This window comes from Oculina patagonica, chromosome 13, assembly GCF_052425735.1.
Source record: "Oculina patagonica isolate OP01 chromosome 13, crgOcupat, whole genome shotgun sequence".
Lineage (NCBI taxonomy): Eukaryota > Metazoa > Cnidaria > Anthozoa > Scleractinia > Oculinidae > Oculina > Oculina patagonica.
Window position 1 is genome coordinate 28,935,620 of NC_135770.1, and position 24,036 is coordinate 28,959,655.

The following is a 24,036-nucleotide window of genomic DNA, read 5'->3' on the forward strand; positions in this document are numbered from 1 at the left end:
TATATCACGTGCTAAACATGCAATGGGATCATATAGCTATTACGCAATGTTGATGAGTGACAAAAGACATTACGATCTGAGAACTGAACGATAAGTGGAATTAATAATGGGGTCCTCCAAAATAAACAAATAATCGTTATATAACGTTTATACATGTGACAAGTCACGTTTTTCACGAGATCGCAAGTGTTGACGCAATACTAATGAGAGACCCTTTCATCACCCACAGCGGAAAGAAATCCCTTGAGAAATTAAAACAGTCCCTTGAGAGTTAACAAGAATGCGATTCCTTCCGGTTCAACATTTAGCCCAACATAACTGCTATTCTCCTTCATTTTGCTTGTAAACAAGCAAAAAACGTCGAAAAAAAGGAGAGAAGGTACAGATTCAGTCTCCAAGCTGCCAAAAATTAATATAACAGGAAGACTATTTAACCCTTTCAGTGCTAAGTTTCTCTAAAAACCGGGTTTTTTACCGTTAAACTAAATTTTTGGTGCTATAGATCCTGAATTTCCCTTAAAGGAGAAGTTCACTCCAGAATGGCGATTAATTTTCTTTGCGCCAATAAAAAGTTTACACAAATATATGTTATTCACCAAAATTTCAGCCTCCAATTTTAGCTATAACCCTACGAAATCTTATCCAAAACTCGACAACTGGAGGCCGCCATCTTGGAGCTGGTAATGTATGCGTGACGTCAATGAGCTCAGCCTGAAGTTTGGCGGGATAATTTAAATACTCGAAACTCCTTGTTTCTTCGAAGTGGCTTTTGTTTGACAAAATGCCTGTTTGTGCAGCTCCATTTTGCTCAAACAGAGCTCCAAGAAATACAAAAAACAAGGAGTTTCGACTATTAAAATTTCCCCGTCAAACTTCAGGCTGAGCTCATTGACGTCACGCATACATTACCAGCTCCAAGATGGCGGCGTCCAGTTGTCGAGTTTTGGATAAGATTTCGTAGGGTTATAGCGCACGTTGGGGGCTAAAATTTTGGTGGATAACATATCTTTGTATAAACTTTTTACTGGCGTAAAGAAAATAAATTGCCATTCTGGAGTGAACTTCTCCTTTAACTTTGTTTAAAAAGCACTTTTCCACAATGCAGCAAGATTTTGATGAAGATTGCATGGAAATCGTTTCCATTGTTTTTTTATTGCTCCTTTTCCTTTCGTTCTTCTCGGCTTTGTTATTTCCACTTCTTTCTAGTGTATCCGTCCTTCCTTTAGACCAAAAAAGTTTTGATTAAAACATTGGTAAACCCTGAAAAGAGGACCTCGATCTTTTACAGGTGTTTTGGCCTGTTTGAGCGCCGATTTTGCACCTAAAAGTGATTGACTTTTTCTCGATTAGCTCTGTCAGGATACGACCGATACGCAAAATGAATAGTTATTTGAAAAGGTCAAACCTAGCTCTATCAGATGCTTATCACTAGAATCTGCTGACTATCAAATTAATGACGTCATAAGTGGTTCATTGACTGCTTCTCCAAATGTCGACAAAAGTCGGAACAGATGGACACCGGCCATGCTAACAACCTGACAACCGCCATTTCGACGAATGTCCACACTCGCCCCCTCCCTTACCTCCCAAAAAACACAGAAACAACAAAAAACAATGAGCATACTCGCTTTAACCTGATATAAGATGGAAGAACTGGCTGATTTTTAATGATTTCCGACATTTCAGAGACTACCCGTATTTATTCGATTAAGCGCCCAATCTCGAATAAGCGCCCACCTAGCAAATCGAATAAGCGCCTACCTTGAAGGTAGGAAAAAATAATAAGCGCCCACAGGTTCTTAACAGGTTCTTAATTTCTAAAATTGATTAAAAATGTTTACTTTTAGGAAAATATGATATGATTAGTGCTTTATTTTGACATAACTCTCAAGGTCCAAAAATTTAATTAGCGCTCAGGGCGCTTAATCGAATAAATACGGTACTTACTCTGATGAAAACGAACATTCGTGGAGGAAAAGCAAATATATCTATGAACACGCGTGTGGTCGCGCGTGATGACACGTGAACGGGCCGTACCGCTGACTGAAACGGCAGGCTCAATATAAATCCAAGATGGCGGGGGATAGCGGCTGTTTATTTCCAGTTAAATATATATCATGTAAACTGACTGAGAGAACTGTTCCTACGTGAACTTTGAACAGCTCTTTGAATGACTTTATTGACAACCTGTTTATACCTTTCACGAAGTATGAACCACGATGGATTGGCTGAGTTCAGCGCGCCTCAAAGCAACAGTACACATGTCAACTGAGATCGAAGTACAGCAATGCAAGAAGAACAAAATCTTCAGAAGAAAGCATCTAAGTGTCGATAAGTGGCATGTATGTAGCATTACTTTCTTGTTTCTTAACTTTAATGTGCCTAGATGTTGGATTGAGCGAGCTTGTGAAGAAAATCTTTCGCTGTTGTATTTACATTTGCTATCACAACATTGCCGAATTAAGAAGCTTATATGGCTCTGAAAATGCTCCGAAAAATGCCCTAGGTGCCTTTTCTTCGCCAATACTTTGATTGTTATCGATAGATGTACCACTTTTGTGCCAAATTGAGTAAATAAATGGCTTCTGTGTTTCGGTGAATTTTGATGAAATAGCAAGAAATCGTTAAGTCACTCTTTAGGAAGGAAAGGAATGGTTTAAGGTGGCTCGTAGCAGTTTAAATATGCCTGTCTTTGGCATTCTATTGCTGCTACACCGGTAATGTTGAGGTATAACTTTTAGAACATCCTTGTAAAGGTTTAACTAATAAACAAATTGGAGTCACTGTGACGTCAAAATTAGTTGCCATGGCAACTACAAAAGTGGTCAAAGATACCTTATTTTTTACCATTTGAGGCTAATAACTCTAAAACTAGACGGTAAAAGTTTTTGTTTTTCATATATTTTTGTCTAAAGGACAAAAGAAACAATCTGACAATTTTTTAAAAAAATCTGTCAGAAATGTTCAGAGCCACCTTAAATTTATGCAAAAATAACGTAGCTCCGAATCCTTTTGACAGATTTCTTTAAAAAATTGCAAAAATGTTCATTTTGTCAGTTGGATAAAAATGTGTAAAAAAGAAGAACTTTCACCTAGTAGTTTTTGAGTTATTAGCCTCGAAAGGTCCAAAATAGTGTATCTTTAACCTCATATGACGTTGCCATGGAAACAGATTTTGACGTCACTATGACCTCAAATTGTTCATTGGTAAATGTTGTTTACGTTTGTGCTTAAAGATTTTCCTTAACATTATTGGTATAGCTGTGATAGAATACCAAAGACGGGCATGTCTAATTCTGACCAAACTATTACGAGCCACCTTAATAGAAAAGTAAATAACATTGGTTAAGAAACCTTCTATCACGATTTAGCTTGCAGGATATTTGATATTGGTATGATAAATTAGAAAAAAAAAACTGCTGCGTTTTTTAACTTTAATAAAGTTCCAATTATTTGGATGATTTGCTTTGGAAGAAAAAAATAAATAACTGCCTTTTACAAGGCAACGTACTGAATGAACACCTACAATTGCAAAAATCTCAAGAACTGGCCATTTTCACTCAGTCTTAAGTTACTACGCTGTCGATTTGTTCAAATCCTAAACACAAAGAATGTTGTAATACTCGCTATAGCATACACTGCAATTATCAAATTCTTGAATTTTCACAGTTGTGTTAAAAACTTGTGGTCGCACCTCTAATTATCATAAAATTCTGAAATTCTACTGTTTTCAAAAGGAAAACTAAAATTAAATCACGGAGTTTTTTTCGTGCAAGAAGAAACTGTAAAGTAACAAACACTAAAAACACGCAACCAGCTGTCGTAAGCCTTGGCCGTTTGTTTACACCTTCATGGCCAAAAACAACAACTAACTATAATTAGTACGAAATTCTTCTAGAAATTTCTTCACTTAACGAAAACACAAAATGGACATAATTATTTTCAGAAGCCTGCGTCACAGACAGCCCACCTACAGTCTGATGGAAGTGCTGGAATCCAAGATAGCTGTGGAAATTTTGGCGATTTCTCAGCTATAAGTTAAAATTTCAGCCTACTTCTCAGCAGTAAATCTCAGGTTTAGTTAAAAAATCTCGTCGTTTCTCAGACGACTTAAATTCTGACCAGTTCTCGGTTATCAGTTCAACCTTATTCAGACCCTCTTCACCGCCGGTATAATCTGTTTGTAAAACGTGCGGCTGTTCCGTAGGCACTTTCCAGCTGTGGTCATTGTGTTCCAAATCTGCAGGTGCATTTTGACAAAAGCATTACGAAGTAAACTTAATTTCAAACACACAATCTTTTTAGTTTTCAAATGAGTGTCGTAGAACCAAAACAAAAATAAACACTCTGGTTAATCAAAAAGGACACAGACAATCCAGTGAACCAATCAAAACTCGAAGCAGATACTCGTAGCCTACGCGAAGCATGAGGAAACGTGTGCGAACGAATCACGATTGGTTTTAGTTCTACTTCTGATTGGCTGAGAAAGTAACGCGAGTGTATATAAGCCAACCACTAAGCGTAGTCATGCAAAACCAAAGCAAACGCAAATATATTTTTGACACAAGTGGGATTTGCTCTAAAACTTCTAATGTAGTTGTTTTAAAAGACAAAATACCAAGTAATCCAAAAAATTCCGTTTCCTTTTTAGAGAAGGTAATAAATATATATTTTATCCAACCTTACACTCGTGAGCAACTGTACTACGCAGACTGATCAAAATTTGTCGTTCATATCTGCAAAGGTAAAAATTTACACCAACAAAAGCTCATTTCAGATCTGTCATTTATTAGTTATCTTTAATGGTCGAGTGCAGTATTCCACCCTTTGATGAATTCAGTTGCTAATTGAGGCGGATATTGTTACCTTGAATATATTAAAGCCTTCCCTGGCCGTCCAATACTTCCTTTTTTCATTTTCCTTTGATCTCTACCATTTGATTGATTGGTTTTCTAATTTTTAGTTTTTCTAATATCCGTGACCAACACATTTTCTGAGTTTCCAATTTTCATGAGTGTTTGTAATCGTATTGTAAGTATTGTTTTCTTTGTGTGTATTGCAATAAAAATTTTTACTGCAGAAAAAAAAATTAACAAACAAATAACAAGCTCATCTTTATTGAGTCTGCGTGCATTTATGAAGTAAAATATAAAAATATCCTTTTATTTAAGTGTCAATGCATTTAGCCGCTGTTGTGCTAATTGTGGACACTGTAAATATATAAAAAATATTGCAAATCGAACATAAACTTGTTAAAAACCCCAACTGGCAGAAGGCTGACTAGTTGGTTATTTACAAAGCGTGGAGGAGTTTAATTCGAGACGACTGAAGACAAATCCATCTAGTGGCAGGGAGGTGGATTTGAACCCGGGTCCGCCGGATAACAAGTCCAGCGCCCTACCACTAGGCCACGCCACCTCCTTATTATAAGTCTTTTATAGGTATTAATATTGCAGGTATCTGTGGGCGGAACGTTAAATTTACTACTGTAAAGAATGGCTATGCTCTTCAGGGTCACATGATAAAAAACCTTACTCTACAACTTGGCATACGTGACCCTTGCAGAGGTCAATGCGTTATGGAGAGTCGATGCATGTCCATCAACATCGGTCCACCAATAAGCAACAGAATTGTATGCGAGCTGAGTGACTCGGATCAATCTTTGCACCCTGAAGATCTTAAACCACGAGCAGGCTTTACCTTCACTGGAACTGAGGTGAGCGTACTGATCACGTTAAACAAACCATTGATTAATTGATTGGTCGATCGATCGATCGATTGATTGATTGGTTGAATGATTTATCGATCCTTCGATTGATTAATTGATAAAACTTTAAAAAAACTCGACAAAAACTTTAAGCTTCCAGGAGTTGGAAGTAAAATTTAAACCCTCTTTAAAACGATGGATGTTATTGCGGGTTACGGACTGATACGATGCTGAAACAAACACTAGGTCTACCATACGAAGCCTGGCACTAGTAGCAAGGTCAACTGCGACAGTACTGCGAGATGTATTTATTCTTGTAAAAGGATTAATACAAACACTGAATATAGAAATGAATCATAAATTTAAACTGTGGGCAAAAGGTCTGCGCAGTATTGTTTTTTTCACTGGCGTGCAAATTTTATGGGTTCAAACCCGTTAAAACCTAAAGTAGCATTTACGATATTTAAAAACCATTATACAGCACTTATTGCATGGAAAGATATGTTTTGTTCTCATCAGAACGCGTGCTCCAGTAATCCTTGCTTTTATAATGGAACCTGCCTGAATGGATTTACAGACAAGAAATACCGTTGCGTGTGTCCAAAATTCCATTCGGGAGAAAACTGCGAAAAAGGTAATAACAGGCAACTTTCATTGCACTGTGGTTCTGATGTGTGCACACAGTCGCTAGTATTGCTCGTTGCGTTTAGGCTGAAAGTATTTTTTGGATAACCACCACCACAACAACCCAACTCCACCCCTTACATATTACCACCACAAACTCTGACAATAAACTATACGTTAATTGATTCAAGATGCCCTGATCATTTTCTCTTGTCAGCTCCACCTCAGTCCTGCAAGGAGCTGTTTGATAAGAACTTGTAAGTAGCAAGTGGAACTGAACTTTTACTAGTAATAGTAATAATAATAATAATAATAATAATAATAATGATGATGATGATGATGATGATGATGATGATGATGATGATGACGAGGATTCGTATTTATACATTGGAACCCCGATCTACGGATACCCGCTTAATACGGACAGTTCATACATTCGAAAAGCTCATACATTTTCCCAAACATTAACCCGCTAAATAAGGACACCAGTTAATACAAGTGTACGCTCTCATACAAAGTTAACCTCGCTATACGGACACTTTTCTGTCACTGCTTATCTGAGTACCGTACATTTCCATTTTGAACGATTGCGCAGATCGCATGCGAATTGTGCTCTTTTAGAAAATGAAAACTTTCTAGATGTTTAAGCGTTTCAAGGTTAGTAATACAGTAGTATAATTACGTGTCGTGCTTGACAACTTTCTTTCTTCCGGTGTTTAACCGGCTTGTACACCTAAGTGCGAGACATTTTACTCAATAAATGAGCGTAAGGTTTCTTCAGTTGAACCAAAGTTACAATTAAGGCATATAAATGCCTTAATTGATTAATTTATTGTAGTTCAAAGTGAAGAAATTTTACGCTCATTTAACTCTTTCACTTCTAAAGTTGACTTTTGTCGACATTTGGAGGAGCAGTCAATGAACCACTTGTGACGTCATCAATTTGAAAGTCAGCAGATTTTGGTGATAAGCGTCTGATAGAGCTAGGTTTGACCATTTCACAGAACTATTCATTTTGCGTATCGGTTGCATCCTTTCAGAGCTAAACAAGAAAAAGTCAATCAATTTTTGGTGCAAAATCGGTGCTTAAACAGGCCAAAACACCTGTAATAGAACGAGGTCCTCTTTTCAGGGTTTACCAATGTTTTAATCAAAACTTTTTTGGTCTAAAGGATAGACGAATAGAATAGAAAAAAGCGGAAATAACAAAGCCGAGAAAAACGAAAAAGTCCAAATTTTGGCTTATGCGCATGCGCCAAAGTACAATTTTGTTCATTTTTCCTTGGAATCTTCATCAAAATCTTGCTGCATTGTTTAAAAGTGCTTTGTTAGCAAAGTTTAGGGAAATTCAGGATCGTAGCACCAAAAATTCAGGGGTTAGGGTTAGGGTTAAGGTTAGGGTTTAGGATCGTAGCACCAAAAATTCAGTTTAACGGTTAAAACCCCCTGTTTTTTGAGAAATTTAGCACTGAAAAGGTAAATGAGTCAAATTCCATGCATAATTGTAAGTTTGAGTCTTTGTATATATCTATAAAATATGTGTCCGTGTCACTAATCATTACTAATGCGTTTTCAATAAATATCTAAACTTATGTCCGTTAGCAGCTTGTTTCGAAGTGTCTTCATAACATATACATGCGACTTGCACAAAAAAAGTGAATGTATAGTCCCCTTCCCAGGCATTGGGAGGGGGGGGGAGGTTTAAACCCTTACCAATAATATATAATAATACCATAAACATTTTTCCCTAACATTTCCTATAATTCAACACGTGAAATCCCTACCCTTAAGGTACCCGTTTCGGAAGGAGCCTCACCGTATAGCCCACTATAGGAAGTATCCCCCTCCGGGGGATGTCAAAGAGCTTATTTAATCATTGAAGGTAAAACTTCAATCTCGATATCTCTTTTTATTTAATTTTTGTTCTCGCAAGTAAAATCTCATCAAGTTTTAATGACTTTTAATTTATTTTTCAGGTCTGAAGGTAACAAATCCTACCTTCTGAAGCTGGGACCAGATCTACTTCCTGTCTACTGTCACATGACCGCTGACCTTGGATCATGCGGAGGTGGGGGATGGACGCTGGTCATGAAAATCGACGGTAACAAGGTATTCTCTTCAAGTGCGATCTATTGCGATTAAGTCAATATAGTTCTTTTGCTAGATTAATACGCATGCATTACTTAACACAGGTATTTTTATGAACAAGTTTTGAGGAGTACAGTCATCTTGCCATTGTTATTTTTTAAGTATTTTTAAAAATTTTAACTTATCTGTTTACCTTTTATTACAAGGGAACATTTCATTACAATTCCAATTTCTGGGTTAGCCAGGAATCGTTCAACCTTGCTGGAGGGGAGACTGGGTTCGACACCATCGAGACCAAACTGCCGACTTACTGGAACACTCCCTTCTCCAAGATTTGCCTCGGTATGAAAATCAGCCAACAGATCAACTTCATTGTCATCAACAAGCAGGCTGACTCTCTGCACTCACTGATTGCTGATGGGCAATACCACGCCACCTCACTGGGTCGTAACACGTGGAAGACGCTGATTGGTTCTCAGGCCTCGTTACAAAGCCACTGTAACATGGAAGGGTTCAATGTTGACACGGAACCAGCTCACTCTAAAGCCAGGATCGGTATCATAAGCAACGACGTGAATGACTGCAACACCTGTGACTCCAGAATCGGGTTTGGTACAGGAGGAATACATGATGACACCAACACCTGTGGAAACCAAGCTAATTTTTCTCCAGATAACGGAGACAAATGGATCAAAACCTTCGGATATATCTTTGTTCAGTAATGACTGTATGAACTGGAGTTTCCACATATAATAAGACGAGTTAAGTCCAGTTTATCCTCTTAAGGTTATTCCACTGAAATAGAACCCGCACTAAGATTTTTGTCAAACTTTGCCTATTGATTGTTTATGTTATAGAAACTTAAATTTTTAAATAAAAATGGGGGGGTGCCCATGCACGTTTAGGAGCAACAGCTCCTTGTTTATATCCAATAAATCCTCTTATTATTCATTCAAAATATTTCTTCGTTTCTGATTGGCTTTTAATCCCCGGCTAATTCCAACTAACCGGCTAGCACCGACCAAATTTGGAAGACGCTTCTATTATTGGACGAATGACGTCAATCGTCCAATAATAGAAAAATTATTGGACGATTGACGTCACGCAACAACGGCTTTGTACAGAGCTCAGCCGAAGGCGAAAATGGTCGCTAAATTTCAACATTGCGGCGAAAAAATGGCCAAAATATTAAATGATAAAGATAGCAAAAACATCAAAAAAGCTTCGAAGGGAAGTCACTTGATTTTTAAAGCTTATCTTCAGGAGAGAAACATAAAAAAACCAGCGACACCGGAGGAATTGGCCACTGTTAGCGAAAATTCTACGCCAAAGTTAGTAGCCATTTTAATTCATTTTGTGTTTTTAGAGCTCTAGGAAATATTTTGAATGAATAATAAAACAATTATTGAATCTCGGAGGGTGTTATCACCCTTCTCGATCTGCATAATTCTTCATATCATTCTCAGCCTCATCCAATAATTGCTTAATATCACCATGATTATAATCACGATTGCTTGCTAAATTCACGTTTCCGACAATTATTTATTATTCTACACTGAGAATTGGTCCATATTTATTCTACAGAAAGAAAATTACTGTTCAATTCAAACAACAGAAAAAATTATAAGAAACCGTACTCGTTTTTAGGTCATCCAGACCTTCAGTCCAGATCATATTGTTTAAAATTTTTCTTATGCGATCTTAAGGCAAAATTGAGTCGACACAGTTTTTTTTTAAGTTTTTTGTAGTTTTTTTTTTACTTAAAAGTAACATTTAAATACGGCCTCCAAGAAAAACAGCATCTATTGTTTAAAATTTTTCTTATGCGATCTTAAGGCAAAATTGAGTCGACACAGTTTTTTAAAGTTTTTTTGTAGTCTTTTTTTACTTAAAAGTCACATTTAAAAACGGCCTCCAAGAAAAGCAGCGTCTATTGTTTAATTTTTTTTATTCGATCTTATCTTAAGGCAAAATGGAGGCGACACAGTTTTTTTTAAGTTTTTTGTAGTTTTTTTTTTACTTAAAAGTAACATTTAAAGACGGCCTCCAAGAAAAACAGCGTCTATTGTTTAAAATATTTCTTATGCGATCTTAAGGCAAAATTGAGTCGACACAGTTTTTTTTTAAGTTTTTTGTAGTTGAGAATCGTAATAGTGAAGTGTAATTATCATATTTATTAATTAACTTTATTTTATTTTTTTTTTCATTATAATTTTTTTTTTCCTATTCCTAAAATGTATGTAACTTTACTGTGTAATTAATGTTCTTTTTTGTAATTGCAATAAAAAAAAAAAAAAAAAAAAAAAAAAAAAGTTTTTTGTAGTTTTTTTTTTTTTTACTTAAAAGGCCATCCCAATAAAATGTTTCGTTTCCCATCGCCCCGTCTCTTGTGATGGTGGGTCGGTCGGTCGGGCAAAAAAAAAAAAAAAAAAGAAAAAACACTTGAAGGGTTCTGGGTTCCAGAAAAGGCCGGGCTGCTAAGTAAGAAAGCCTGATTACAAAGTCAACTCGAAAACGTGGTCTTTTCGTTCGTTATTTCTTTAAATAACGTAGTATCGATGTTTATTAAGACAAAGACATCACATCGTACCAATTTTTGTTAATAAAAACAAGATCGTGTGCTTGTAAATCGAAGTACTTGCATCTTTGACTAGTCAATCTGGAATTTTTTTTTTTTTTACTTTTCGAAAAAAATGGGTCGGTCGGGCGATGGGAAACGAAACATTTTATTGGGATGGCCAAAGTCACATTTAAACACGGCCTCCAAGAAAAACAGCGTCTATTGTTTAAAATTTTTGTTATGCGATCTTAAGGCAAAATTGACTCGACACATTTTTTTTAAGTTTTCTTTTCTTTTTTTACTTATAAGTTTTCTTTTTATTGCTGGTTTTCACTGTCACGCAATCAAAAAATAAATTCGAAACCATTCAACTACAGAAGCTATGAATTTCAAATATTATAGATGATAAATAGATAAACACTTTCTCCAAGTTTCGGGTCTGTGCTGTGTACCGTTCGCGAGTTATTTTCCGAACCTTTCCACGCAAATTTATAAAGCTTAGTATGGAGCCGCCATAACTGTGTCCTGCCGAGGGACACAGTAATGGCCGCCGTGATGTCAGAGAAACCATCTGGAACTCAATTCTGTTTACAACAGCGGCCATCCTTGGCTTAAGAGCTAGTACACTTTCACAAAAACACCACTTATTATATCTGAAATGTTCATTCTGCACAAAATGGAAAGGAAAGGCCTTTTTTCAAACAAAACAGCTTTGTCACGGCACTCAGCTTGATGTCACATACGACGGAGAACTCAAATATTCAAAATGCTCTGTTTTAAAAACGAATGACACTATCGATCTGGAAATTTGCAAAAATATATATTTTTAGTTTATCTTTCGCCTAATGACAACGAAAATTTAGCAGGCCTAGTAAATTTTGATTTCAGAATTTTATGACGTAACATGAAAACCAAGAATACTTATAAGTAACATTTAAACCTCCAAAAAAGCAGCGTCTATTGTTTAAAATTTTTCTTATGCGATCTTAAGGCAAAACTGAGTCGACACAGTTTTTTTAATTTTTGAATTTTTTTTTACTTAAAAGTAACATTTAAAAACGGCCTCCAAGAAAAGCAGCGTCTATTGTTTAAAATTTTTTATGCGATCTCAAGCTAAAATTGAGTCGACACAGTTTTTTTAAGTTTTTTTTTACTTAAAAGTCACATTTAAACACGGCCTCCAAGAAAAGCAGCATCTATTGTTTAAAATTTTTGTTATGCGATCTTAAGGCAAAATTGAGTCGACACAGTTTTTTAAAGTTTTTTTTTTGTAGTCTTTTTTTACTTATAAGTTTTCTTTTTATACTTATAAGTAACATTTAAACCTCCAAAAAGCAGCGTCTATTGTTTAAAATTTTTCTTATGCAATCTTAAGGCAAAATTGAGTCGACACATTTGTTTTAAGTTTTTTTCTTTTTTTGCTCATAAGTTTTCTTTTTATACTTATAACTAACATTTAAACCTCCAAGAAAAGCAGCGTCTATCGTTTAAAATTTTTCTTATGTGATCTTAAGGCAAAATTGAGTCGACACAGTTTTTTTAAGTTTTTTGTAGTTTTTTTTTTTTTTACTTAAAAGTCGCATTTAAACACGGCCTCCAAGAAAAGCAGCGTCTATTGTTTAAAATTTTTCTTCTGTTAAACTTGTAGTTTTAATTTAGTTAGTTGATAATAATTATATTGGCTAATGGAAATACCGAGCACAAATAAATTTATCTTATGATTTGAAATAAGCCGCTTCATCTAATACCTCTATTAAGCCCCCTCCCAGATTTGGTTCATGCAAGAAAGCTTTCCCCTGCCTAATTAACGTGCTAGTTGTAAGGTTTACATTAGTCTGAATTTCAGACGCCTGTTTTGCATACATACACAGAGAACTGGGGAGTGTACAAAACTACGACAAAACTTCTCGCAAACTCACTTTTCTCTCCAATCCAAGATGGCGACTACGTGCGAACTTGACGGACGGCCGATCGTTTTCGGCGTTTTCAAAAATAGTGGGGCTGTTCACACGCACACATTTTTTTTTCGGTGAGCGTGGTTATCGAAGGGATTTTTGCTTTTCGAAATTGGAGAATGTTAAGTCGAATGTCGAATGTTGGAGAATGTCGAATGTTGCGCCCAGACTCCCATCTAAATCTTTCAAGCCAAGTATCCCCCCCGGGGGATGTCAAAGAGCTTATTTAATCATTGAAGGTAAAACTTCAATCTCGATATCTCTTTTTATTTAATTTTTGTTCTCGCAAGTAAAATCTCATTAAGTTTTCATGACTCTTTATTTGTTTTTCAGGTCTGAAGGTAACAAATCCTACCTTCTGAAGCTGGGATCAGATCTACTTCCTGTCTACTGTCACATGACCGCTGACCTTGGATCATGCGGAGGTGGGGGATGGACGCTGGTCATGAAAATCGACGGTAACAAGGTATTCTCTTCCCCAATTAGCCATGTTCGAAACGAGCGCGGGACTGGGTACGAATATTCAATATCGATTGAATTGAAAAATTGGGCCAGTCATCTGAAAGAGCATCCAAAAATTAGTATATTTACAAAATTTGATTGTTATTGGTTTAAACGCTTAGGTACGGTTCAGTTTTAGAAATCGGTAAAATAAGAGAGCTTAGTATGGATTGGAGGGACAGCTCGGTAAAATAAAAGAGCTTAGTATGGATTGGAGGGACAGCTGTCCCTCCAATCCCTATTAAGCTCTCTTATTTTATCGACTTTTAAAAGAGTACCATGCCTTTGCGTTTAAACCAGTAACTCTCAAATTTGGTTAAGTTATTATGCTCTTTCAGATGTCACGGTTCATTTTTCAATTTAATCAATTTTTAAAATTCGTACCCAGTCCCCTGCTCGTTTAGAACATGGCTAATTGCAATCTACTGCGATTAAGTCAATATAGTTCTTTCGCTAGGTTAATACGCATACATTAATTAACACACGTTTTTGAGGAGTACAGTCAACTTGCTACTGTTATTTTTTAAGCATTTTTAAGAATTTTAACTTATCTGTTTACCGTTTTTACAATGAAACCTTACATTACAATTCCAATCTCTGGGTTTGCCAGGAATCGTTCAACCTTGCTGGAGGGAAGACTGGGCTCGACACCATCGAGACCAAACTGCCGACTTACTGGAACACTCCCTTCTCCAAGATTTGCCTCGGTATGAAGATAGACGAACAAATCAACTTCATTGTCATCAACAAGCAGGCCAACTCTCTGTACTCGTTGATCGCTGATGGGCAATACCGCGCCACCTCACTGGGTCGTTACACGTGGAAGACGCTGATTGGTTCTCAGTCCTTATTACAGAACAACTGTAACAAAGAAGGGTTCAATGCCGTTTCCATGGAAATAATTCACGCTAAAGCCAGGATCGGTATCATGAGCAACAACGAGAATGACTGCAATAAGTGTGACTCCAGAATCGGGTTTGGTACATGAGGTAACCATGACAACACCAACACGTGTGGAAACGAGGCTACATGATCTCCAGATAATGTAGACAAACACATCAAAGCCATGGGATACATTTTTGTTCAAAAATGACTGTATGAACTGCAATTTAACGGTAGACTCAGTAGACACAGTAGAATCCTGATAACTCGAACCCTCCAGCTTAACAGATACCAAATGTTAGGAATCACAAAAGGAATAGCTTTAAGCAAGCAATCATATATTTCACACTTTACTATACAACTGAAGTATACTTCCAATTAGACTGTAATTCTATGGCTGTTTCAATCTTAAAATTATTTTCCAAACACTCGCCGTATTAAGTCTTTTTTCCCATACATACAAGGACAGACTCAGCCGCTCTCAAATGTCCAAAGTTGTTTACAAGGTAAGTTGCTTGGACTGCAATGATTTTTATATTGGAAAAACAAAGCGTCGATTACACAAAAGGAAAACTGAACATTTTAAGGACGTTGGCGCTAATTGTTTATGCGCATCCTTACTGCGCACGTAATTCATGTCGCCATGCCATGCCACGTCATACTTTGAGCGCGCGCGCTGAGTAAAATTTCTAAGAACATATAGGGTGGACTGCCGTTCCGCTTGCATCGCTTGCAATTTGCTCTCTTATATGGTCGGTGACCCCTACTTTTTTCTTAACAGATCACTTTTGTTAAATAATATCTACGTTTTGCGAGGAAATGAAAAAAATCTATCGAGTGGAAGTTTGATTTTTTGTCACATTGACGGTTTGAATTCTACTTTTTGAGCTTTCCTTTTTGCCGTACAACAGTTTCAAATTCGTTTTCCAGGGTTAAGTTTGACAAAAAAGAAGGGAAAACTAAGAATTATTTACGCAACAGACGTACTTCAACAAAATATGAATAAGATCGTTTGCCTCCGTTTACTCATCTTCGAAATTTTTAACTATAAACCCTGTAAATCATGATGAATTACGTGCGCCAATTTTTCAAAATTAGAGTAGTTTTCCACACGCTTTTTCTCTGAAACGAAGTCGGTGACCCCAACTTTTTTTTTTGCATTTCTGACACAAGTAACTCATTATCTAACCGTAGTAAAAAAGTTAAAGAAATCTATCGAATAAAAAATTTTAGCGCGAACGTCCTTAAAGCACTTTCGAAGAACTGTCACGCATCAGCCATTGCAGATCACATCACATCAACGGGTCACAACACAGTGGTGACAACATCAAATGGGATCACTTTGACATTCTAGCAACAGGACGATCAGACATACATTGTAAAATAAAGGAGACATTGTTGATTCGTGATTTAAAACCAGCCTTAAATGAAAACGTCGGCTGTGAGAAACTTTCTCTCTACTAGCCATAATGTTTGTTTATTTTTGTAGATTTTTAAATCTGTTTGTTATTAATTTACAGCATTGTCATTATTTTGTTTAGATTAGGTACTAGTCTTTTATTTCACATTTAAATCTTATTGTAATCTTGCTAACGGTCACTTCTGAAGATGTATGTTGTTACATACGAAACGTTAAAGTGCTACTATGATCAAATTTTCACCCCTTGCTTTTTTTTAGCGTTTCATAGAGTATTTAATGAAAGATTTAAAATGCTGTTTTCCGTTTTCAAATATCTTTTTTAGTTCCGGAGATATTTAAGCTTAAAAAAATCGTAAAATATTCAAATTAAGGGACTGATGACGTCATCTACTCAACCCAATTTTATGTCAGGTACAAAAATTGAGTTCTCTCGGTCATTTTTCTGCAGAGACCATTGAAACTTGGTAGACCAATAGTTCTACAGGTGACACAAGTGCAGCTGTAATTAAATTATGTTACCACGGCAACTTACTCCTGTCCAGTCCCCACCAATTTATTTGTTATATTTTAGAATTTTTCAGTTTGGAAAAATGAAATCCGGGCAAGACGTCTGCCTAATCTCTTCATATGCTTGCCTGATCACGCATGTAAAACAAAATTGACAAATAACGATAAAGAATGCCAGAATTGGCTACAAAAGCCTTTAGCATCGAGGGATCTGGAACCTAGTGTGTTGCCATGGTAACCAAACTGTTGAGGTCAAATGGTAAAATACAACTAGCAGAGTGTTTCTGCAAAAAATCAGAGACTTTAGATACAAATTGGCTGAGATATCACTTTCTTCATATTTGATCAAAATTTGGTTGAGTCTATGACGTCATCGCTTTGCTAATTTGTATACCATTTTAAAAACTTGAATATCTCTGGAAAGAAAAGAGATATTCGAAAACAGTAAACGGCATTTTTCATCTCATAAAGAGAACTTGTTAATATTTCAAAACGGCTACGAAAGGAAAGATGCGAATTTCATCACAGTAGCACTTTAAGTTTTTAAAAATCAAAGTTTTTTCCGACATGCGTTGTCTTGCCATGTTTGTCACCGCAGTGTGTTTTTTCTTTTTATTGAAAATAAAGTTTGATTGATTGATTGATTTGTTAGGAAAAAAGGCAGGTAAAAGTGAAGGTAGCAACAACAATAATTCTGGTTCATTTTTAAATTCAAATCATATTTTTCGAAACAGAACCTTGAAAACGTAATTTACAATTTATTGAGCTAACAATGACGGCAGTACATAGAAGGAAGACAGTAAAAAGATAGCTTTCTTCATTTTAGTGTCAAATGGTAACTACATAAATCAGACAGAGTCGGTTTGTTGATTTTTTAGTACTGTGGCAAGCTCCAACCTCCTAAGGTGCTTCCGGGCCCAACAAGTACCCAATCTCCTCACTTTTTGGTAGGGCCTTAGAATATTAATGGCACTTCAAACGTTTCGACTAAAAATGACATAAGGTAGAATGTATCGTTGAAAGTAACTTAGAATCACACAGTTTGGTCCAAAATGTACCATACGAATCTACAAATGGTGGACCTTCAACCTAAAGGACCATATTGAATGTAAATAGTCGAAGTACAGAAATTCCATTTCCTTTTATTTATTTATTTATTTATTTATTTATTTATTTATTTATTATTTCTAATATTTTTTTTTTCACAATGAGCGGACTTCTAATGCTCGTGGGGGGTGGGGTGCGGACGCACCCATCGCACCCCCTCCCTACGGGCCTGATATATTAATTAGTCAGGGACTTGCAGTATTCTAAAAAAATGAATTTTTGAAACAGGAGTCTGAAACCCAAATCTTTCTGCACCCAGTTCAGATGGCATGTGCTCTACCACTGGAGTTTTTTCAAAACAAACCAGGGAATTCTCTGTTTAATCCTGGCTGGAAATTCACTACAACACACAACTATTGCAAATAGAACAATAATATTCTTTATTTTTTTAAGATTTCTGAATTAATTATAAAATATCAAGCATTCCACTTCATACACTACTTGTTGACACAACAAGGAACAGATAAAAAAAAAAGTATGTATACAGCCAAAAATTAATTATTACACATTCATATATTATTTGATGGTTGCATTTCATAAATTTTATATATTTAATGAAAATTTTTGAAACAATAACTTACTGAACGTAAACTGTAACTTTAAGTTTTCTTGAACAATTTTCTTGAACACACGACATCCGATTATAATTTTTTTGTGTGTTTTTCTTACAAACAAAATAAGTATTTAAAAATATTTAAAGGAATATTTAAATATTGAATACTCCTTTAGCAAGAAGTCGGGTATAGTGTGAATTTGACTAACTCTTCACATCAAAAGAATGAGGTTTTGAAGAGAATCGTTTTTCTACTAAACTGTCAAAAATTTCAAACTAGTGTTCCTTCAGGCGAGAATTTTGGCATGCTGCATGCACAGCTTAACCAGGCTGATGGCAGCTTGTTGGGCATCTTCTGGAATGAGTGCTGGCAAGGCATCTGGTAATTATGGGCGACTCAGAAAGAGCGCGCGAAATGGTAGTGACATACAGAGATACTGACTCTTTGCCTTGGAATATGTAGCTGAAAATAAATAAATTCGTTAGATGATTACATTTGTACAATTTGAACATGATATATCGATAAATTTTGATAAAAAGTTCGGTAATTACCCCGGGGGGGACTCCCATATGAAAGAGACGGGGATGCACGTCGTCTCGCTTAAGGGTGTAAATTTTGGACTTTGGGTCTCGCTTAGGGTGTTCTGGGCAAAATGTCAATTTTTTTAGCCGTCAGGGTCTTGTTTAGGGTTACACACGAAGAAATATACATATATAAATTCTTTTTTCAGAATTTTGGTATCTTTTAGGGCCACGCCCAGATTGGTCTCTTTTAGGGGTTATTTTCAAAATATGCGACGAACATCCCCGTCCCTTCAATATGGGAGTCCCCCGGGGTAATTACTTCACGGGGATTTTGATCGTTTTTCGTTGAAACTGTGCTATAGGACCTCTAGACACCACAAAAAAAAGATATCAACCAAATACTTGAAAAAAAGCCTTGAACTTTGTTTGGACACGAGCATTTTAAATTCATTTTGGCCCTTTCCATCTATGGCCAGAGACCCCACACAGTGCTGTAAGATCTAGAGACTTAGACATAGACATGCTTTATTTAACGCTTAGCTGTTCGTTAGTTTCCGGGTGCTCCACGATTTTTTGTATTATAATATATAGTACAAAGTAGCTATAGGTACTCAACCCTACAAAAACTGATCGCCCTACAAATTGTTTTCAAGTATTTTCTGGCACTCATCGTAAGTTTTAAGGAAGATTCTCTTCTCAGTTATTTCAACTGAGTGGCTAGTGACCTTATCTTGGTCTTGGGCAGATGCTTGAGCTTTTTTACATTGCAGAGGACATCTTAATCATGATTTTGTAAAAAAATTCATGATTAAGATGTCCTCTGCAATGGAAAAATAAGATGTTATTTTTTATGACTGTGAACAATTTAATCGTTGATTATGCACTTTTAGTGGTATTTTACTAAATAAGGTTGTTGATGAGACTTTGGTAGAAATGTCAAATTCAAATAGAGAAGAACAGAATATTATAACTGATATTATTAAAAACTAGCAATGGTATATTGCAAATCCTGCGTTTTGATTGGTTAACAGGCAATGATATATGAGCTCATATACCATCGACCGCAAATATAGTAGCCGATACGCGTCAACGAAAACAGCTTGCAAGCTAAAATATTGCAATTCTATGGGCGTTTTTAATAAAACAATTATTCCACTCGCGCTTGTTGGATATGAGATCGTTATAGCCTAGCTACGCGCCTCGTTGGCTATCTACCATCTCATATCCAACGCGCACCCCTGAAATAACTGTTAAAAATTTTCCTTAAACATCATTTTTAAACTCAATCATAAGTACCGTATTTACTCGAATAAGCGCCGCCCCCGAATAACCGCCGCCCTCGAATAAGCGCCGCATTTAGGACAAAAAAGTTAATAAGCGCCGCCCCCGAATAAGCGCCGCAGTCTCGATGCGGCGCTTATTTGAAGAATTTCGTTTAACTTAAAACGGCACTACAAAGCAACTCTGAGACAAGCTTGAACATTTCTTTGCATCAAAAGCGATGTTTTACAGTTATGAGTGATTGTTTTTTCGCTCTCCCATTAGTTTTTCTATTCAACACTCTAACAATACGTAGTTCTGTAAATGTTGCGAAGGCCGCCAACCTTTGCCAGGACAGCTAGCGCCACTTCTGTCTCAGCAAGAGACAAATACTGACAATCAAAAGACGCTCTTTTCAATAACTGTAAAAGATAAGATTCTTTGTGGCGTCCAAATTTTAAATAAGCGCTGCCCTCAAATAAGCGCCGCCCTCGAATAAGCGCCGCACTTGAGACGCGAAAAATTTAATAAGCGCCGCGGCGCTTATTCGAGTAAATACGGTAGTTCATAAGGTTAAGACAAAAAGTATTATAACAGTGAAGAGGGTTTAGATAACGAGACTTAAGTAGCATAGATTTTTACGATTTCATTCCTCCGTCTACTCCTTAGTTGTTTTTTTTTCGTTTGAGACAGTGTTTTATCGGCTGTCCAAACACCTCAAATTTCATCAAAAATACTGCGCATCGTATTTTCAACTCTCTTCGCGGTGTTTGGATATCTCGATGAGAGATGAGTCAGTGAGTCAGTTAATCTGTCAGTCGCGTAATTAGTAGTAGTAATTATACTCTCGTATCCAACACAGTTGTTTGTTTTAATGATCTTCTATTATTACAAGTATAATCGGGAATTCAAGCAAAACTCGCGCTAAGAGTAGTTGGTTTTTCGGTTTGCCACATGCCTTGATATAAATGTTTTTTTTTTTACCTTTTTGTAGACTTGAAATCTTCTCCAAGCCTTCTGGATATCTTTGGCTGCATTATTTTCCTAAGAAAGTGAGCTTTATCTATTAGAATACTTCAATGTTATAGGATTTTTTATATTTGCCTTTATATTGCAGTAATAGACGAGAATGAAATATCTTTACTATTTTTTTTTTACCTTTCTGTGGACTTGAAATCGTCTCCAAGCCTTTTATATTTGCCTTTGTATTACTATAATTAACGAAGATCAAAGATCTTTGCTATTTTATTAACCTTTTTTATTTTTTTACCTTTTTGTAGAAGTGAAATCTTCTCCAAGCCTTTTGGATATCTTTGGCTGCATTATTTTCCTAAAAAATATAGCGTTAATCTATTAGAATACTTCAATGTTATAGTACTTTTTTATATTTGCCTTTATATTGCAGTAATAAACGAGAATGAAATATCTTTACTATTTTATTAACCTTAACTTGAACTTTCATAGACCAAGAGCAAATAATAACTACGGGACCTCTACCTTCTCTTTTGTTTCATCAAAACTTTGGGAAACTATTCCAACTGATTTGAAAAAACTGCCTTATACTTCCTTTTACAAGCACTATAAAATTTATCTCTTAAATAACCAATCCTACTCTTGTGCATAATTTCATTGTTTTCTGCATATTAGCTTATATTTAGTTTGATTTATTCATCTTTTAACATATTTATTCTACATACGTTTGTTATTCATATTCTATTATTTCTAGTAATTTATGTGTCTTGTCTGTTTTTCTGAACGTGTCAGTGACCAACACGATAGCTTATGCTTCTTTGGTCACTGAGCACATTTTATTTTGGTTTTGTATCTATTGTATATTTTCCTTATTTTATTATTGCATTTTCTGTAAATAGTGTTAATATTGTTTAATTGTTGTAAATAGTGTGAAATAATAATAAAAAAAAAAAAAAAAAAAAAAAAATCTGAAAAAAAAAATCTGAAAAAATCTTTTGTGGACTTGAAATCTTCTCCAAGCCTTTTGAATATCTTTGGCTGCCTTATTTTCCTAAAAAAATAAAGCGTTAATCTATGAGAATACTTCAATGCTGTAGTACTTTTTATATTTGCCTTTATATTGCAGTAATTAACGTGAATCAAATATCTTTACTAAATAAAAATGTTTTTTTACCTGATTGCTTTTTTCCGTTGTTTCGTGTTTTGCATTTTTACCGCCGAAAAACAAATAAAATTGCAGCGGTAACTTAAATTTCTTTGGAGGTATAAATTTGCCTAGTCCTTCTTACATGTTCTTATGTTCACGACGTTTCGGCTAGTGCTTAAGCCTGAAGTCATCAGCTCGATGACTTCAATTAAGCGCCCAACCTCGAATAAGCGCCCACTCTGAAGATAAGAAAAGTTAATAAGCGCCCAGCCTCGAACAAATGCCTACCCCCACTCCCCGCCTCCCCGTCTAAAATTCATTGTAGTGCTAAGAGACCTACCCAAATACCGAGTTTAGTATTTTTGAGAAACTTTTAATGAACAGTTAAAATTCTGCTTCGGTACATCTTAACGTTATGTTATTATTAATTGTTTTGTTTCAGTAAACTTACTACTTGCTGAAAATTGTGAAAATTTAATAAGCGCCCAACCTCGAATAAGCGCCCACTCACAAGGTCCAAAAATTTAATAAGCGCCCAGGGTGCTTCATCGAATAAATACGGTATGTTCTTTTGCGAACGCAAAACTGGCCAATAAAGCGGATCTAGGGACTTATTCCTTTAACTTACCTTTCTTTTCGCTCATCGTAATGGTTGAATATAAACGTTCCAATGTGCTTTACAGCAATAAACGCTAGCCACACCGTAACCAAAGCCATGTTGACTTTGAACAAGCGAACGTTTCGAACTTGAAAAAAATAACGTCATAATCACAGAGATAAGTGTCGCGCGCGAGTGATATTGCGCCCGCAATACTGCAGCGCGATGGTGTGAGTTTTGTTTTTTAAGTGATAAAAATAACATTATCCGAATGAACGCAGTGAAAAACCAAGGAGGCTTTATTATGTTGTAAATGAAGAACGTGGTGTATGCTAATGAGTTTAGATAGAGTTGTTTCTCTCAGCCTCATACTCTAAGCCTCGGCTAGGCAAACTTTTTCTTAATGTTAAATTTGTCAGTAGCTTTTTTCACTTAAGGCCATCCCAATAAAGTGTTTCGTTTCCCATCGCCCCGTCTCTTGTGATGGTGGGTCGGTCGGTCGGGCAAAAAAAAAAAAAAAAAGAATGAACACTTGAAGGGTTCTGGGTTCCAGAGAAGGCCGGGCTGCTTAGTAAGAAAGCCTGATTACAAAGTCAACTCGAAAACGTGGTCGTTTCGTTCGTTATTCCTTAACAGTCTTTAAATAACGTAGTATCGATGTTTATTAAAGACGAAGACATCACATCACACCAATTGTTGATAAAACAAGATCGTGTGCTTGTAAATTGAAGTACTTGCTTCTTTGACTAGTGAATCTGGAACTTTTTTTTTTTTTTTTTACTTTTCGAAAAAAATGGGTCGGTCGGGCGATGGGAAACGAAACATTTTATTGGGATGGCCTAAACAATGTTAAAACGTTGCAAACACTTAACATTATTTTCATAACATAAGTGTCATAAATACATTGAACAAACAGAAACGCTGGCGAGTCAAAACAAGTCCATACAAAACTCAGTTTATATAGTCGTTTTTTGCGGTTAAAATGTAAAGATCTTTTGTTTCGATATCAATTATTTTTAGAATTATTCTTACCATGCCGAAGCCTCCCTGTCCTAATATTTTAATGAATTCCAACTCCTAGGGGTTTTGACTACAAGTTACATTATCGCAGCGAGGAAATTTTGTCATTCCTTCAGCCGAGCGACTTCCGTTTTTCTAAACCGCTTGACTCCAATCTGCAAAATGAATAATGAAAACACGTTACTTGCAGTGTGTCAGAACTGCTCGCAAAACGTCCAAAGACTAGTTAATCTGCGGTACGTGTATAGTACATTGTGGTAAGGTGTAGACGTGCTGTTCTGTGCTGTGCCTTGCTCAGTGTTACTAAAAAGGAATGTTCTCCTTTTTTACCACTTGACTTCGCTATTTTTTTTTTTTTTTGACAATATCTTGTATCTTTTCGACACTGAAAATGAAAACAAAAAATAAATCCAGAGGTGGCAAGATTTCCGCACAGCCCCATATATATCATTTGTTTGCATAATTAATGTATGGGGTTGTGCGGAAATCTTGCCCTGTATTTTGGGAAAATGTTATAAAGTACCGTAGTCTAATGTATAACACCAGCAACTTTGGGGGTTCAAGTCGACGTCAGGAAGCCGGCATTCGTTGTTATGCGAAGATTTTCTTT

General features: G+C 36.0%; 2 protein-coding genes and 1 long non-coding RNA gene across 3 annotated transcripts; all 3 read left to right on the forward strand.

Moving 5' to 3' along the window:
- Positions 1–5,563: 5,563 nt before the first annotated feature.
- Positions 5,564–9,141, forward strand: LOC144634261 (uncharacterized). The gene is made up of 5 exons (XM_078493166.1): positions 5,564–5,716; positions 6,227–6,341; positions 6,549–6,588; positions 8,308–8,440; positions 8,626–9,141. Exons 1-5 carry the CDS (start codon positions 5,579–5,581, stop codon positions 9,139–9,141), a joined length of 942 nt encoding a protein of 313 aa, XP_078349292.1. The 5' UTR covers positions 5,564–5,578.
- A 4,190-nt stretch (positions 9,142–13,331) lies between these two features.
- Positions 13,332–14,423, forward strand: LOC144634886 (putative skeletal organic matrix protein 5). Its single transcript, XM_078493932.1, has 2 exons — positions 13,332–13,400; positions 14,007–14,423. The coding sequence occupies exons 1-2, from the start codon at positions 13,332–13,334 to the stop codon at positions 14,421–14,423; spliced, it is 486 nt and encodes a 161-aa protein (XP_078350058.1).
- A 1,217-nt stretch (positions 14,424–15,640) lies between these two features.
- LOC144637225 (uncharacterized) lies at positions 15,641–17,183 on the forward strand. The gene is made up of 3 exons (XR_013567684.1): positions 15,641–15,954; positions 16,785–16,941; positions 16,979–17,183. It is a non-coding gene; the product is annotated as an uncharacterized LOC144637225 (long non-coding RNA).
- Positions 17,184–24,036: the final 6,853 nt, after the last annotated feature.

What these genes read in the sequence shown, in the direction of transcription:
- LOC144634261 (XM_078493166.1), top strand. Translation starts at nt 5,579, where the DNA reads ATGGAGAGTCGATGCATGTCCATCAACATCGGTCCACCAATAAGCAAC. An exon ending in GAGCTGTTTGATAAGAACTT is followed by an intron (nt 6,589 to 8,307) that starts GTAAGTAGCAAG and finishes TTTATTTTTCAG; the next exon opens with GTCTGAAGGTAACAAATCCT. An exon ending in TGAAAATCGACGGTAACAAG is followed by an intron (nt 8,441 to 8,625) that starts GTATTCTCTTCA and finishes TTTTATTACAAG; the next exon opens with GGAACATTTCATTACAATTC.
- LOC144634886 (XM_078493932.1), top strand. Translation starts at nt 13,332, where the DNA reads ATGACCGCTGACCTTGGATCATGCGGAGGTGGGGGATGGACGCTGGTC. An exon ending in TGAAAATCGACGGTAACAAG is followed by an intron (nt 13,401 to 14,006) that starts GTATTCTCTTCC and finishes CGTTTTTACAAT; the next exon opens with GAAACCTTACATTACAATTC.